General features: G+C 43.2%; 1 protein-coding gene across 1 annotated transcript in view; it reads right to left on the bottom strand.

The window, feature by feature from the left end:
- Positions 1–16,329, bottom strand: part of LOC139309058 (pericentrin-like) — a 133,698-nt gene that overhangs the window by 92,011 nt on the left and 25,358 nt on the right. Inside the window, exons 14-16 of the mRNA XM_070933136.1 lie at positions 10,055–10,276; positions 9,081–9,229; positions 258–484 (exon numbers count right to left, since the gene is read on the bottom strand). Coding sequence (XP_070789237.1) covers positions 258–484; positions 9,081–9,229; positions 10,055–10,276 — 598 coding nt within the window. The remainder of the gene's footprint in view (positions 1–257; positions 485–9,080; positions 9,230–10,054; positions 10,277–16,329) is intronic.

The following is a 16,329-nucleotide window of genomic DNA, read 5'->3' as shown; positions in this document are numbered from 1 at the left end:
CAAGGGGGCCGGGGGGGGGCAGCACAGGGAAGGAATAGGACAATGCATATTGAATATAATGGCAATCACATGAGTGAGGAATACTACAAAGGATGTAATTGAGCAAAGGTTTTTTTTCAGCATGATCATAACTTAGAACAGTCACTGAACAAATGGTTGATAAACAAAGACTACGTGTACAGCAAAGCTATGGAAGACAGCAAGAACATGGTTGCAAAATTCTGTCAAATAGTTTATTTTCTATTCTACTTATTTACCCTGGCAAATTCTATTGTTTTTCTTTAATTTCCATAGCTCTATTGTTTTCAATGGGTGTGCAAGTACTGTTTCTTCAGATATGATCTCTTGTAACTCTCCAGATGCCAAGCTGTCATCAAGACAAAGGTCAATTTTCTTGCAGATAAGATCTTCCATATCTTTTGTGGACTGCACCATTTTCAGAAGTAATTTCAAAGCCTGCTGACGAGATTCTTGTAGTTTATCCCTACAACAAAACATTATAGATTGAATTGTTCTGTTTCCCATTTCCACTGATTACCTCTTCTTCCCACAATGATTTCTTCCTTATTAGAAAACAGGAAGCAAATTAAAGCAAAAGCAAAAATAAATGTTTACATGTTATGTATTTATTAGAAGCCATACAGGAAAGGCTAAAATAGGTGTAATTCTTATACCATTTCTCCCACAAATTATCCCTAGTCAAGAACTTCTCTAAAATAAAGTTGAAAATTATAACTTTATTTGTAATTTTGTATTTTATTTAGGTATCTAAAATTACAAATTTGGATACAAAAAAGCAAGCAAGACAAGTTATATTTCAGCTAAAATTATTCTTCCTACCAACACAAAACACAAGTTAAAGTTTTGATATGCATCATATCCAGGTGACTCATTCTACATTGACCTGACACAGAAACACCCAGAAATTTAAGTTTTACAAATGACACTAAGATCTAAGGGTGAATAAGGATATTTGTCACTTTCTTAGGAAACTGGATTAGTAGATCAAACAATTCAAGATGGTATGCAGCAGCCTACTGAATAGCACCAAGGAACAGAATGCAAGGAACAGTTAATAAATAAGGGCAAAAAAGCAAAGTTGCTCCAGGCTTTCCTATTAATAACTTCCATTAAGCATACTGTATATTTTAATTGTATTAATACTTAACCCTTTAGCATAAAATTTCCTTTTCTCCATTTGGTAAAAATGTGCACCTTTCCTTGTACTGCCAAAGATTTCCAAAGTAGGCTTATGCACCTTACCAGTTGATTTATAACAGCTTACTATCCCATAGAGATTAGTTATTGCTCTTTAGTGTTTAGGCTATCAGTTGGAAAAGCACTGAACAAGATTTTAAAATTGGACCAAGGGAAAAAAGTCTCATGTAGGAGGAACACTATGGTCCCTAGGTTGATTGTCTCCAGAAACCACGAAGATCTCAAACAATGGGAAATTAGAATAGAATTATATTAGCTTCATCCTTTATTCTTAAAGATTTTTAGAAGCAGACTGAGGAGAGATATACAGGAATACTTTTCACCATGGATCTTTTCCAGGTTATTTGTACTTAAAGCAGCTGGATATATGACATCAGTAAGGACCAGCAAGCTACATAGTTAGCAGCAGGGGTGAAATCTACTTACCTTCCCTACTGGTTCGGAAGTGCATGCGCCCCACGCGCGGACCCTCTGCACATGCGCAAACCCTTCTGCACATGCACAGAGGGTAAAAACAGGTCCTGGTTAAAATGGACATTGGTCCTACCTGAACGCCATTTCTAGTAGAGCTGGTAAAGAGCATCCAGAGAGGGTAGTAACTCTATGTTCTGCATGTAGACTGAGCACGTGATTTTATTTGCATCTCTGGACATTCCCTCCTTGTCTGGTGATTCCCAGTTTGGCAAGGCAAGCGATGCATAGACTTGTGACCTGTAAAACAGTAGTCCCTCTCGGATTGTGGACCAAACATTCGTAAGGGTGGGGCTGGATGCTCTCTACCAACTCTACTAGGAAGGTAGGACCAACGCCCATTCTCCCTAGAGCTGGATTGAGAGCATCCGGAGTGGTACATACCAAAGCTGGCCTGTCCCCTTAATGGGTGGGTAGCATCTGGTCCTAAGTCCCCCAGGCATTATGGACCCTCTGGAGGATTCTCCTCCCAAAAGACACTTCCGCCGAAGCGAAGGTGTCCAATTTATAATACCGAATGAATGGTGAGGGGGAGGACAATGTGGCTGCTTGACACACCTCTTCAATGGAGGCCTGCGTCGCCCATGCCACTGTGCTGGCCACACTCCTGGTGGAGTGAGCCGTTATTCGGCCTGTGTTGGGAGGGCCTAAACCTCATATGCCTTGGCTATGCAGGCCCTCAGCCACCATCCCACTGTTGAAGGAGTGACCCTGTTGCCTAATGTTGATGGTTGGAATGAAACAAATAAGGACTCTGTCCTCCTGAATGAAGACGTATGCTTGATATAAATACGGAGGGCCCTTCTGACATCCAAGGTATGCCATCTTTGTTCAAGGGCATGTCGTGGCTCCGGGCAGAAGTTTGGTAGGATCAACTCCTGCGCCCTATGAAACCAGGTGTTAACCTTAGGTATGAAAGAAGGGTCCAGCCGCAGGATGACCCTCTCCTGGTGAAAGATGCATAAGTCCTGTCTGACTAATAAGGCCGCCAGTTCTGAAATCCTTCGAGCTGAAGTGATTGCAATGAGGAATGCCACTTTAAGCATCAGGAAACAAAGTGTGGCTTGCCTTAAAGGCTCGAAGGGGCTGCCCGTGAGAGCTTGCAAAACCTTAGTCAGATCCCAGATGGGATACCTGTGAACAACCGGTAGACACAAATTAGTAACTCACCTAAGGAATCTGCGTACTGTGGGATGTCTGGAAAGGGATTCCCATGTCCCGAGAGACAAAACCGAAGACAATGCTGCAACTTGCTTCTTGATGGCACTGGTGTTAATCCCTTATCCAACCCGTCCTGGAGGAACTCCAGGACCTGAGCCACCAAAGCTGCCGATGGATCAACCTGCAACCTGGAGCACCAGGTGCAGAAGGACCTCCAAGTTGCGTTGTATATTCTAGATGTGGATTGTCGTCTGGAGGCCTGAATAGTGTGGATGACCCTGGGAGAGAAATGTTTGCGCCTCAAGGCCTGTCACTCAACCGCCAGGCGGTCAGTTGTAGCCACTGGGGCTCCAGGTGGATCAAGGCCCCCTGGCTGAGATGGATCCCGTCATCCGGAATCCTCCAAGGTCGCCACACTAAAAGAATCATCAGGTCGGCAAGCCATGGTCTCCTGGGCCAATGAGGAGCCAGCATGATTACCTCCGCCTTTTCCTCCAACACCTTCCTGATGACTGCTGGGATCATGGGAAGAGGAGGAAAGGAGTACAAAAGACCTGGAGGCCATGGAATGCGGAGGGCATCTGTCCCTTCCGCTCCCCGCGTCCGGTACCTGCTGAAGAAGCATGGTAGCTGAGAATTCTCTGGGGATGTGAACAGATCCAAGATTGGAGTCCTGTATTGATCTGACAGTAGCTGGAATAGAGAGGGATGCAGATGCCATTCCACCTGGTCCACCTTCACCCTGCTGAAACTGTCTGCCTGCACATTCAGGACCCCTGAGATGTGCTCTGCCCTCAATGACAGAAGGTGCCGCTCTGCCCAGCGACCCAGATGACCTGCTTCTGCCATGAGGGACCTGGAATGTGTTCCCCCCTTGTCGGTTGATGTGCGCTTTGGCCCTCACATTGTCTATTAGGACTAATACGTGGCGGCCAGAGATGGAGCCCTTGAAAGCCTTGAGAGCCAAATGGACCACTCTGAGCTCCAGCCAATTGATCTTGTGGGACAGGTTCTCCTGGGTCCACCCATCCTGGGCTAGCAGATTTTGGTCATGGGCTCCCCAGCCAGAGGCTGGCGTCTGTCGTGATGGTGATGCGGGAAGGTTCCTTGAACAGGCAACCCTTGCGGAGGGCTGGTGATGTCCACCACAGGAAGGAACGCCACACGTTCAACGGGAGTCTTACCTTGTCCTGTGAGTTGCTCCTGCCGGATCTTTGGTATGGCAGGAGGAACCATTGCAGCGTCCTGGCGTGAAGTCGTGTCCATGGGATTATAGAGATACACAATATCATTTTGCCGAGGAGCTGCAACAGGAGTGAGAGAGGAACTGCTCTCATAGCCATTATGCGCCTGGCTAGTTGTTGAAGACTGTCGTTCCTCTCCGGAGAGAGGGAGATTTGGCATGTTGCTGTGTCTATTAAGGCTCCCAGATGGAACAATTTGGTCATTGGAGAAAGGTGGCTTTTCCTGTGGTTTATGGAGAAGCCATGATCTTGAAGCGCCCTTATTGTGGCCTATAGATCCCTTTCCGCCCGTCTGGCTGATGAGGACTGGATCAAAATATCATCCAAATAGCATTGGACTCTGATTGGAACTGAGCGCAGATGGGCCACCAGAGTCACCAATATTTTCGTGAAGGCCCTCAGTGCTGATAAGAGGCCGAATGGCATGGCTCGGTACTGATAATGTCTGTCCGAATAGGCAAAGCAAAGGAACTGCCTGTGTATTGGTTTGATCGGAACATGAAGGTATGCTTCTCTTAAGTCTATTGAGGTGAGGAAGTCGCCCTCGCGCGTGCTGTCCAATATTGATTTGAGAGACTGCATTTTGAATTGTTTGAACTCCAGACACTGGTTCAGATGCTTTAGATCTAAAATTGCCCTCCAATCCCCGGAAATCTTTTGAATCACAAATAGAATCAAATAGAACCCTTGTCTCTGTTGCTCTAGAGGGACAGGTTCTATAGCCTGGATCTCCAGCAAGTGCTGGATTGCTGTCTCCATCAGGTGCCTTTTGGAAGCGTCCCTGGAGACCGGGCATGAGAGAAAAATTTTTTGGGGGGAACAGAGAGATTCCAGCACCAACCCTGACCATAGTGAGTACCTATGTGTCTGAAGTCGTGGCCTCCCACTGATGGAAATGGAGGCTGAACCGGCCATCTATAGGTGGTGAGGCCCTGCAGTCACTTTGCACGGTGGTAAGGACGATTTCTAGCCCCTTGAAAGGTCTGCTTTCCTGAAATCTGACCTGTCCGGTTGCCTATCCTGGTGGCTAGGATACTGTCGTTGAAAGGGCTGATAGCTGGAACCCGGATTGGGGGCCCAAAAGGACTGCCTCCTATAATAAGGAGAGGGCCGGTGGTCCCCCCCCCCCCCCGTCTGTAAAGGGAAGGCATGGCTTTGCCCTTGCCTCTGGTCTCAACCAGGATAGTTTCCAGAACTTCTCCAAATAATTTGTCACCTATCAAGAGAGCTGAAGCCAATTTCCATTTGATTTTATTGTCAGCCTGCCAGTGCTTAAGCAAACAGGCAACGGGTAGTAATTGAAGATGCTATGGACTGTGAAGCGAACTTAGCCGCATTCAATGTGGCATCTGCTGAGAACTCAGCTGCAGCGATTAATTTATTAATATCTTGGTGTACCCTGAGATCTTCTGGTGGAATGCGTTCCTGCATTTAGCAAAGCCAGAGCAGGGAAGCGCGGTTGAAGAATGAAGCCGAAGTGGCAGCCTTCACCACCCAGACAGCAGCCTGATGGGACTTACATAAAGATAATTCAACCTTTTTGTCATCAGATCTCAGACAATCCATTGCATCAGTTGGAATCAGAGCAATGAATGTCAATGCTGCCACTGGGTTGTCCACCATGAGTACTTGTAAAATTTCAGCCAGATCTGGAGCAACATTATAGAGCTTCTGCTCAGTTCTGGAAGGGGGAAGCCCTGCCCCAGGGCTGTTCCATTGATGTTTGACTACATATAAAAATAATTTGGGTGATGGAACCACCTCCACCTCAATTGCTGGCTCTGTAAAGAGCACATGACTAGAACTCCCCAGGCTGGGAGCCGGGTCGGGAACAACCTCAGATTCAAATTTCGTTTTGGACTTGGCCTTGTGAAGCAAGATTTTAAAAAGCCTGTAAAGGGGGAGGGATCTGACTCCCTCCCTTCATCCTCAGAAAAGGCCATCCGATCCTCCTCCTCAGCCAAGGAGTCTCTGCTTCTGATTGAATGGGCCACAGATAGAAGACTCTGAGGCCCCATCCAAGCCTCTTGAAGTACAGGCTGCAACACTGGAGGCTGATGAAGTGGAACCCCCGGAGAAGGTAGGTCCCTTTGCTGCAAGCCTATGGCTATACCCTTGGCAATAGCCTGAGAAGTCATTTGTTGCAAATGACCAGGTACTGCTGACACAGTTTCCTCCTGTGGGCGGATCCCTGCTGCAGTCGGAGTAAAGGAAGCTGTGGGCCTTGAAGTGGAATACAAGCCTGACTCTGCAAAACTTGCTGCAGGCAAACTAGGGTTTGCAAATGCAAAGGCCTCAGCTCTATCCAGAACCTCTCCCAAGGTGGGAGAGGACAATTCCCTGGCGCCATCTGGCAACCAGGGACTGTAAGTGGCTGGCTGCAAATGAGCTGGATCGTTAATAGGATCCAATGGCTCCTCTCCCTGAGGGCAGGAAATTTCCACTCCTTCTCTGGGGGAGGAGGGGGTCACTATGCCTTCTGGCTCTGTTTAGCCTTCTGGAGCTTGGCCAGCTCTTTCTTCAAGGCCTTTTGACGCCTTTCTGCATCTTTTTCGGCTGATTTCGAGCCCCTCTTGCCACTTGAAATGGCTGCCTGGCTCCTGGTTGTTGCCCCCTTAGTTGCAACTCTCTGACTGGAGGTTCCCTTCTTCTGGCCCAAGGAGGAAGTAGGGCAAGCCTTCTTGTCCCCTTTCTGGGCCTGCTGGCTGGTGGAAGGCGCGCGCGACACCATTTACCCCCACAACAAAGGTAAACCGGCCTGCAAAAGGCTGAAGCTGCCGTGGCTCTGATTGCACTCCCACACGCTCCTGCCGCTTCACAGTGTGCCCAAACTGAGTAGGGACTGATTTCCCCTCCGCCGGGAATGCCCAACCCCCGGCCCAATTCAATGCCAGCCTACAAAGGCCCTACCACTAATCACGGGTGGCGGGGACTTTGGCTATAGAAGCCGGAACAAGACCACTCGCCAGCAGACCAGCTAGAGGCCTAATTGCCAAAGCGATCCTCCAAAATAAGTAAAAATAGTCTCTAAAGCTCACGCTTGGTTGTCTCAGAATGAAAGGCAAAGCCGCTCATTTAAACAGGTCTGTCTGCAATGAAGACTAAGCCAAACTGGGAATCACCAGATGAGGAGGGAGTGACCAGAGATGCAAATAAAGATCACATGCTCAGTCTACATAGTTACTACCCACTCTGGTTGCTCTCGATCCAGCTCTAGGGAGAATCAGGAAGTAACAATGACCGGGTGGGTGGGCGGAGCCACACGCTGCCGTAGCTACCGGATCTCCGAACCACTTGCCGCCATCGCTACCGGTTCAGTTGAACCGGTCCGAACCGGTTGCATTTCACCCCTGGTTAGCAGTGACAAAGAGCTGAGAAGATAAATTCTAATTTCACTATCCACCTCTTAAATGTTTGGGTATTCACATAGTTGTGGATTATTCATTCTACTACTATATCACACAGTTGTATTTTTATCCTTGCTCATTGACAGATATGAGATGAATTTCCACCCAACTCTATTTTATTTCTTAGACTATTCACTTAACTTATCCATGTACCTTTTTATTTTTTAACATTAAAGTTTTTAATACTATCCATTGATCATACCATCAAAACAGTTTACTATGTTGAAGATCTGAGAGATCAGAAAAATGATATGATGATTTTACTTGGGCTAAATCAGATTCTGCATCTTTCACTAATGTAGTCTCTGCTTCCTACCAATGTATTTATATTAGAAGAAACACTAATACACTATAAACTCTAAGTGCCTCTTTCCCATCCCATCTTTAAAAATGCATATTGGTAAACTATATCATATAGTTAAAGATTTAAAGAAGTTTTTTTATTTCTAAGTTTCATATAATTCTGGAATAGAATATTAATAATTAGGCCATCTCTCCTAATAAGTTCTGCATTATATCATAGTGTTTATACAAAAGTTATGTTAAATATTATATATTAACATATATTGTAATTTCCCTACAAATTATCTCTGAATTCTGAAACAATTTTGAAATTATTATTACATTGTGTTGCATTACTAATGTTTAATATTAAATGTTTAAAAGTTGGTCTTATTGTTGACAAATATGTTAGCTTTAATATTCTCTATTATACATACCTGCCCATCACACTATTCCCCTTCAGGGTAAGCAGTATTAGGCAGAGTGCCGAAAAAAGGTAAGAATTAATAAGCACAAGAAATTAAATGGATATAACAACAAAAATACTTTTTACTAGATCTAGTTGATGCCAACACCATTCATAACTCTCTCTATACTTTTCTGTTCTTGAACAATCCTCTCTTCTAGCACATCCATAAATCAGTTCCTTTTTTTTCCTTTACATTTCCTGTCCTTGAATGTCATTAATGCTATCCAGCTACAAGTTACTTGGTTTTCTTGACATGTCCCCCATTCTTCCTTTATATATACTATTAATTGTTCTACAATTTGATCTTCTTTCATTTTTTCTATATGATCAAATTACTTCGATTTAGTACTACTATACTGATCATTAATTCATTCTAGATCTTCTCTACTTTTGCCAGATACATTTTAAGTAACTCACTTCAAATTACTTTTGTTTGTCCTTACATATTCCATGTCCACATCCATTTTAACATTCATTTCTTGCGCAAATCACATATACCCCAATACAATTCTATCAGTAGTTGTATGCAATATAAATTTCCCCAGGTTTAGTACACATTTTACCAAAATATAGTTTACTTGTTCTATTTTTTCCTTTTATTTATGACTTGAAATTATTCATTCCATTTTTTTGTCAGGATAAATAACTTGATATTTGATATATTAATTCCCAGACCCATATAATCTAACAAGCTAATATTAACTGCAAATCATTTGGGTTCTTGGCAAACAAGACATCATCTACATACAAAATATGCATACATGTTCATAGTTTGTTTACTTTATATAAAATACAAAATGTACTCCAGAATGTTTCAAGTGTTCAAACCTTTCATTCCTGTAACTGTCAATATCAGATCTCAACATGGCTATAAGAATATTTTCTTCCTGATTCTCTCTCTCTTGTGGATATAATTTTTTAAATTCAGTATTGGCCTTTTCCATTTCTTTCTTTAAAAAATTGACTTCTTTCTCCAACTGTGGAAAAAAATGAACAGTAAGGATAAATATCAATTTTTGCTAAGACAAGCATGCAGCTATCTTGTATTTTCACTGCATTTTGATGAACCATGCCACATAAAATAGAATAAATAATGTTATGGAAATTTGGGAGATAGCAAAAATATTGGAATATATCTACATTTATGCTTTAGGCTTGAGTGAATGACTTTTTTTGTGATCAAAGTTCACATACGTTTTAAAATCAGTTACCAAGAACAATAGCAAGCAAGTTCAATGTAAGAATATTACTGGAATAGATAGAACCAGAATTTCTGGCAATGTTTTTAAGACTGTACGGCAGCAAAACAGACATATGCACAAGAAAAATTTCCTTCTGGAACTTGAAAAAGGTTTAAAGCACTAACTTACCAACTTTTACCAAAAAAAAAAAGTACAGGTAGAACTTGACTTATAATTGGAATTACAGTAGTAAGTCATGCTGGTTGTTAAGCGGGTCACTACATCACTACCTCCGATCTTAAGACCCTTTTTTGTGGTTGTCAAGTGAATCACTGCAGTTGTTAAATGAACACTGCTGTTATGAATCAAATCCATTGTTCATAATGGGTAGATTTTGCTGCAAACCAGGAGTAAATACTGGTTTCCTGCAAAAAAATGCCATAAACCTTAGTTGTAAGTCAAGTTCTACCTGTACTTTTTTTTTTTTTTAAAGTTGGTAAGAGCAGCAAAACTGACCACTTCTATTATAGTTTCTTAAATAGGTAATTGCAAGTTATAGCAAAATACAAAATGAGGTCCAAATGGAAATACAATTTTACTTTTTCAAAAAGCATTTCTCACCTGTTGCTTGTCTGACTTTATTTTCTCCAATTCTTTCTGAAGCTGCTGAAATTTTTCTTTTCCTTTTTCAATTTCCACCAAATGAAGATCTTGAAAGCCCTGTATTGTTCTTTTATGTTCTTCTTCCATTTGGAGGATTGTTTTTTGCAAAACATCCAGGGCTTCATGATGCTCATCTTCAAACAAAGGCCTCTGTGTTTCTAGCACAACAGTCAATTCTTCCTATATAGAATCAAAGATAATAATTCACAAATTATAAATTGTTCATCTTTGAAAAAAAGAAACAAAAAGTTGCTACCAGAAAAAACTAAAATAATTCTTCCCCACCATACTTACAGATTAAAACATAATTTAGAGTTTATTACAAAGTATTCTTCCTGTTTAATTCTAACTTGAAACAATGCAATGATTCATAGTTTATGTCACCATGCCTTCTAATAGTCTGCACATTATCATAGATCTAAATTCACTACATTTTAGTGGTAAACTACCACTAAGGTACCAAATCTAAGTTGCACAATTCCAGACAATGCTAATTTGGCCCCAATTTTCAACTAGTTGCTTCATAGCAATAACAATAGCAACAGCAACAGCAATAGCACTCATATACAGCTCCATAGTGCTTTATAGCACCATCTAAGTGGTTTACAAATGTCAGCATATTGTTCCCAACAATCTGGGTCCTCATTTTACTGACCACGGAAGGATGGAAGGCTGAGTCAACCTTGAGCCACTCAGAATCGAACTCCTAGCTGTGGGCAGTTAGCCTGCAATACTGCATTCTAATCACTGCACCACCATGGCTCAAGGTTCATGTACAGCAAAGGCAATCTCTATTATAATCAGAATCACAAAAATTAAGATAGAACATGTTTAAGATGGTCAGGAAGTCTGCAATTACGCCTTACATATATTTTTTTCTTTCATGTGTAACAGAGACCCAAATTTCTATATATCCTAAATGACTGAACACTCAGAACATAGACTTTAAAACTAACTAGTAGGGGTGACCTTTGATTTAGTTATGGCAATCTGACATGAGAAGAAAATGAGGAACCAACTGAAACTAGTGACAACAATGCTATTATACTTAGCATATGAGTAGTCCTAACCTAACGTTCACACTTAGGAACTGTTCAAAGTTAGAATGGTGGTAGTGGTGGTGATGGTGGGGGAAACAGCTGTGAAACCAATTCCTGTACTATGGATGGTGGTACCCATATTTTATAAAGTCATAATGTTTAAATCATAACAACTGCTATATATTTATTTGGGTGTACTGCTATTGAAAAATAAAATATAAAATGAAAATACTAAAATTGCAATTAAAATAACCAGGTAAACCAACAGCATTCATAATTAAAATTAACAATCAAAATTTTCAGTTAAAAGCCTCACTTCTGAGATATTTTATGAGTTATTATGCCTTTTGGAGATAGCATTCCAAAGAAAAGGGGCAGCAGCCGTAGACAAAGCTTGACTTTTGAGTCGCTACCAGATGAGGTAGGTGGTCCTTAGGCAATCTCCTTAATGTGTAATTTTGATTTCTGGTTTGGTATTGCAGTGAGACAGTCGTGGGTAGCGGGCTCCGTGAATCCCGTCCAACCCTTCTTCATTAGAAGGCCTAAGGGGCTAAAGTCACCCTGGAGGGATGACGAAGAAAGAAGGGACTCCTTGCTGATTGCGGGAGAGCAGCGGCTCTGCTGCTCGATCCAAGGCACCCTCCCAACGAAGAAGAGAGACGGCCATTATGGCCACACCGAAGCTGGGGCAACTGAAGAAGAAATACTAATGAGCTGGAGCAGTTCATGAACAGAGGATTGGAACTGGGTGAGATGATTTTCAACTTCTATATTAGAAACTCAACCCCAAGTAAAAGAATTTTTGAAAGACTCTCCAAAGCAATGAGAAAGCAGCAAGTTAGCACATGGAGATAGATTATAGATCCAAAAGAGAAATAAAATTTTAATGGAAGACTATGAAGTTTTAAAATATAGGAAGACCGGACTGAAACTCTCAGTACTGTGAAAAGTGATTTTAATTTGCTGACAATGTTTGACTACTGGAAGAAATTGCATAAAGAAAAATGGACCTTTTGATCATTTGACAATCCCCTTGGTTTTAATGCTGGAATTTGGAGCTGGGATGCCAACTACTGGTGAAAAAAGATACTATACTACTACCGTGTTTCCCTGAAAATAATACAGGGTCTTATTTTCTTTTGACCCCCAAATAAGGGCTTGGCCTTATTTTCGGGGAGGTGTTGTTTTTGAGGGGCAGGAGGCAGCAAGCCCACCGGCCCCACCCTCTCCATCCCACCACCTGCTTGCCTGCGGCCGCAATGACCCAAATTTTCCACATGAACCAGAAATTCAGATCTTCCAACTTCCTGAAAAAAAAAAAAAATCTCGCAAAGTTGGAAGTAATGTCACAGACTACTTTTCTTGCCCTGCAAGTGGCAGTGGAGAATGGAGCAGGAAAGCAGGTTAATGGAGGAATGTGGCTGCCATGGGAGTGGTGGGGGGTAGGGATCTCTCTCTCATACACACCATCTTTTCCTTCAGAACAAGGGGAGAGGCAGGAAAATCCCCCCTCCCCATTTTCAAGCCATTTGCAAAGACGCCCCATTCAGAGCCTTCAATGTTGTAATCCTGGAATATGCTGAAGGCTTGGAATGGGGTGTTTTTTGTGAGCAGCTTGAAAATGGGGAGGGGGGGATTTTCCTGCCTCTCACCCTGTTCTGAAGCTCAGCACAGACAGAATAAGAGGCAAAATCTCCCCTCCCCATTTTCAAGCCATTTTGGACCCACGAATCAGCTGTTTCTTGAATGGCGGCTGGAGCGCCTCAGCTGATCCCATTAATGGAGCGAGAAGCCCTGAGATGACGGGGGAAGGGAAGGGCTGTCTCCTGTGCTTGCCACGCCCATCCTTTCACTAGGGGTTATTTTCTGGGGAGGGCGTATATTTACGCCCACCCCAAAAATCAGGCTTGGCCTTATTTTCGGGACATGTCATATTTTCGGGGAAACATGGTACATGGTTGAAAAAGACCTTGACGGGAAGCCAGAATTGATAAGAAGGGAAACAAAGTGAAAGGCAAACAACACCTGGAAGGCTGACTTTTTGTTTTTTGTTCTACATCTATTTGCTTTCTGGCTATTTGGGAGTAACTGGTGAGCCTTTTGAAGATCTTCAATGTGGCGTGGATTATAAACAATAGAAATTGCTCTCAAAACTAAACATTTGACTTTGTGGATTAATGAGACATGGGGAAATTTGGTGGGCCATTCTGGATCATAAATATTGTTTGATAGAACATCTTATGAGGCGAAAAGAAAAGTTCATTTTTACAAATTTGGATACTCAGAGGGAGTAAATTGGCAGATTTCGAGGACTATAAAATTCGTGGATTCTGAGGAACAGTTCCGGGATTGAGCAAATTCTTCTAATATTGGCTTTTTGATGTTCTGGACAATTGGGATATTGGTGGATTTGGGATTGAGTAACTTTTAGCCCATTAAATTAAAGCAAAATGTTACAACAGGGAAAAACAAATACATTTCAAAAAGAAATGCTATTGATGTTTCAATGTATTCAGGAAGCTATAAGGAACCATAGGGAGATGGAGAAACTGATGCATGATACAGATGCGAGACTAGGAAACCCTCAGCAAATGACAATCAAAAATGAACAAAAAATTCAGAAAATAGAGAAGAAATTAGGAGGAGAAAAGGAAAGAAGAGGAGATAAATCAACAGATAATATATATGGAAGAGATAGTAATTTTTTTTGAAATAGAATAGGTAATTACTATTTAAGAGGTCAAAATATAGAAGAGGACAAAGAGAAAGAACTCCCAGATGTAATTAAAGTGTTATTGATGGGTATTCTAGAGATTCAACAGCGAGAGATAGACATAGAGGCAGATGAAATACTTAGACTAAATGTGAGTGATGTAAGGGGATACAAGATCCCAAGGAAGGAACATGGGAGATTTGTCAAAAAGTCAGTAAGAGTTGAAATACTAAAAAGGGCAAGAGATGATGGATAGATGCAGTATACTTCTTAATATGGGATTTGCTTTATTAAGGGTTAGAAAATAGAGATAGAGATTAGAAATTGGGAAAATATTATGTATACTGCTACATAATAAAATTACTATATATACGTAAATGTTAGAAGTTGAGAGATTAGTATGTATACCTAAATAGCATTATTATTGTTATTAATATTGTGTATAAAGTAAATTGACCCAGAAAATGGGCATTGGTCTTACCTTAAATGCCAGATTTCTTGAGTGGGGTGACATTGTCCAGATGAGGGTTGTATCAGTCGGATCTGATGCTGGCTGAGTCATAATTTTTGACCACTCCCCTTGCTCCGCCCCTTTCATGCTCAGTTTTGACGAAGGAAGGCCACCAGAAGTATCTCCAACAGGAACCACCGTTATCAGGAGGAAGTAAATCGGTCCAACGGGACAACTGGAAAAAAACTACTGAACAAGAACAATAAACTGTACAGGCACTGAGACAGAGGGAGGGGCTGGACAATGTCACCCCACTCAAGAAATCTGGCATTTAAGGTAAGACCAATGCCCAATTTCCTTGATGAGGGTGTGACATTGTCCAGATGAGGGACATACCAAAGATTTGGCTGTCTCAAGGGCGGGATGTCGAAGGGCCTGGAGAGACCCTCGCACGATGCACCTGCTGCAAAACCCTCCTGCCAAATGACGCTTCAGCAGAAGCAAAGGTATCTATCTTGTAATGACGAATAAATGGCGAGGGGGTAGACCAGGTGGCTGCCCTACATACCTCCTCAAGGGAGGCCTGAGTCGCCCAAGCTGCTGAGGTAGCAGCACTCCTAGTGGAGTGGGCAGTAATGCTATTGGGAACAGGAATCGCCTGGGCCTGATATGCCGAGGCGATGCAAGCCCTGATCCATCTACCAATTGTGGCAGAAGAGACTTTGAGCCCTAGGGAGCCTGGCAAAAAGGAAACAAACAAAGCCTCTGACTTCCTGAAGGGAGCAGTCCTTTTGATATAAATCTTTAGGGCCCTCCGTACATCTAAGGTATGCCACCTTCGTTCCAAGGCATGAGAGGGCCGGGGACAGAAATTGGGCAAAATAACCTCTTGGGCCCTGTGAAAGGGGGAATTAACCTTGGGAATAAAGGAAGGGTCCAATCTCAAAATAACTGTGTCCGGCCGGAAAACACAGAGATCCTCCCTAACTGAGAGGGCTGCCAGCTCCGAAATGCGACGGGCTGAAGTTATGGCTATAAGGAAAACCACCTTAAGGGTGAGAAAGCGAAGGTGAACCGTGCGGAGGGGTTCAAAGGGAGTCTCAGTTAAAGCGTTAAGGACCTTGGGCAAATCCCAAGTAGGGTATCTATGAATCGAGGAGGGCCGCAAGAGCCTGGCTCCTCGCAGGAACTTTTTTATCACAGGGTGCTGAGTGAGTGGTCGGCCGGATGGACTGGACAAGGCCGTAGACAGAGCCGCCACATGTCTCCGAAGGGTACTATGGGCCAGACCACGGTCAAACCCATCTCTGAGGAACTCCAAGATCTGGGCAGGTGAGGCTGAAACAGGATCTATCTGCCGGGAGCGGCACCACCTATAAAAGGCGAGCCAGGAGATATTGTAGAGTCTGACTGTGGATTTACGTCTGCAGGCTTGAACAATGTGAATCACCCTATCTGAATAATTGTCCTGCCTTAGACGGGCCCCTTCAAGCGCCATGCAGTCAGTTGGAGCCACTGAGGGTCCGGATGAAGAAGGTTCCCCTGACGCAGTACAATCTCGTCTGGTGGAATCCTCCAAGGGTGAAATGTGGAGAGACTGACCAGGTCTGCGAACCACGGACGGCGTGGCCAGTGGGGAGCCACGAGGATAATTTCTGCTCTGTCGGCGATGACCTTCCGAATCAGGGCCGGAATCAGAGGCAGCGGTGGAAAGGCATAGTGAAGACCCGGTGGCCAGGTGAGACGGAGAGCGTTGACCCCTTCCGCCCCTGGCGTCGGGAACCTCGAGAAGAAGCGAGGAAGCTGATTGTTCAGGTGTGTGGCGAAGAGATCTATGGCTGGGATGCCAAACCTGTTGCAAATCTGATGAAATATGTCGGGATGAATCTGCCACTCGCTTTTGTCCACCTCTGTCCTGCTCAGGAAATCCGCCTGGGTGTTTTCCGACCCCGCAATGTGGTCCGCTCTGATGGAGAGGAGGTGTTGTTCTGCCCACTTGCCCAGGCGAAATGATTCCTCCATGAGGCGC

This window comes from Pituophis catenifer, unplaced genomic scaffold, assembly GCF_029215685.1.
Source record: "Pituophis catenifer annectens isolate HBS135680 unplaced genomic scaffold, rPitCat1.0.hap2 SCAF_1, whole genome shotgun sequence".
Classification (NCBI taxonomy): Eukaryota; Metazoa; Chordata; class Lepidosauria; order Squamata; family Colubridae; genus Pituophis; species Pituophis catenifer.
Note: the sequence above shows the minus strand (reverse complement) of the source record. Positions and strands in the feature narration are given on the sequence as shown.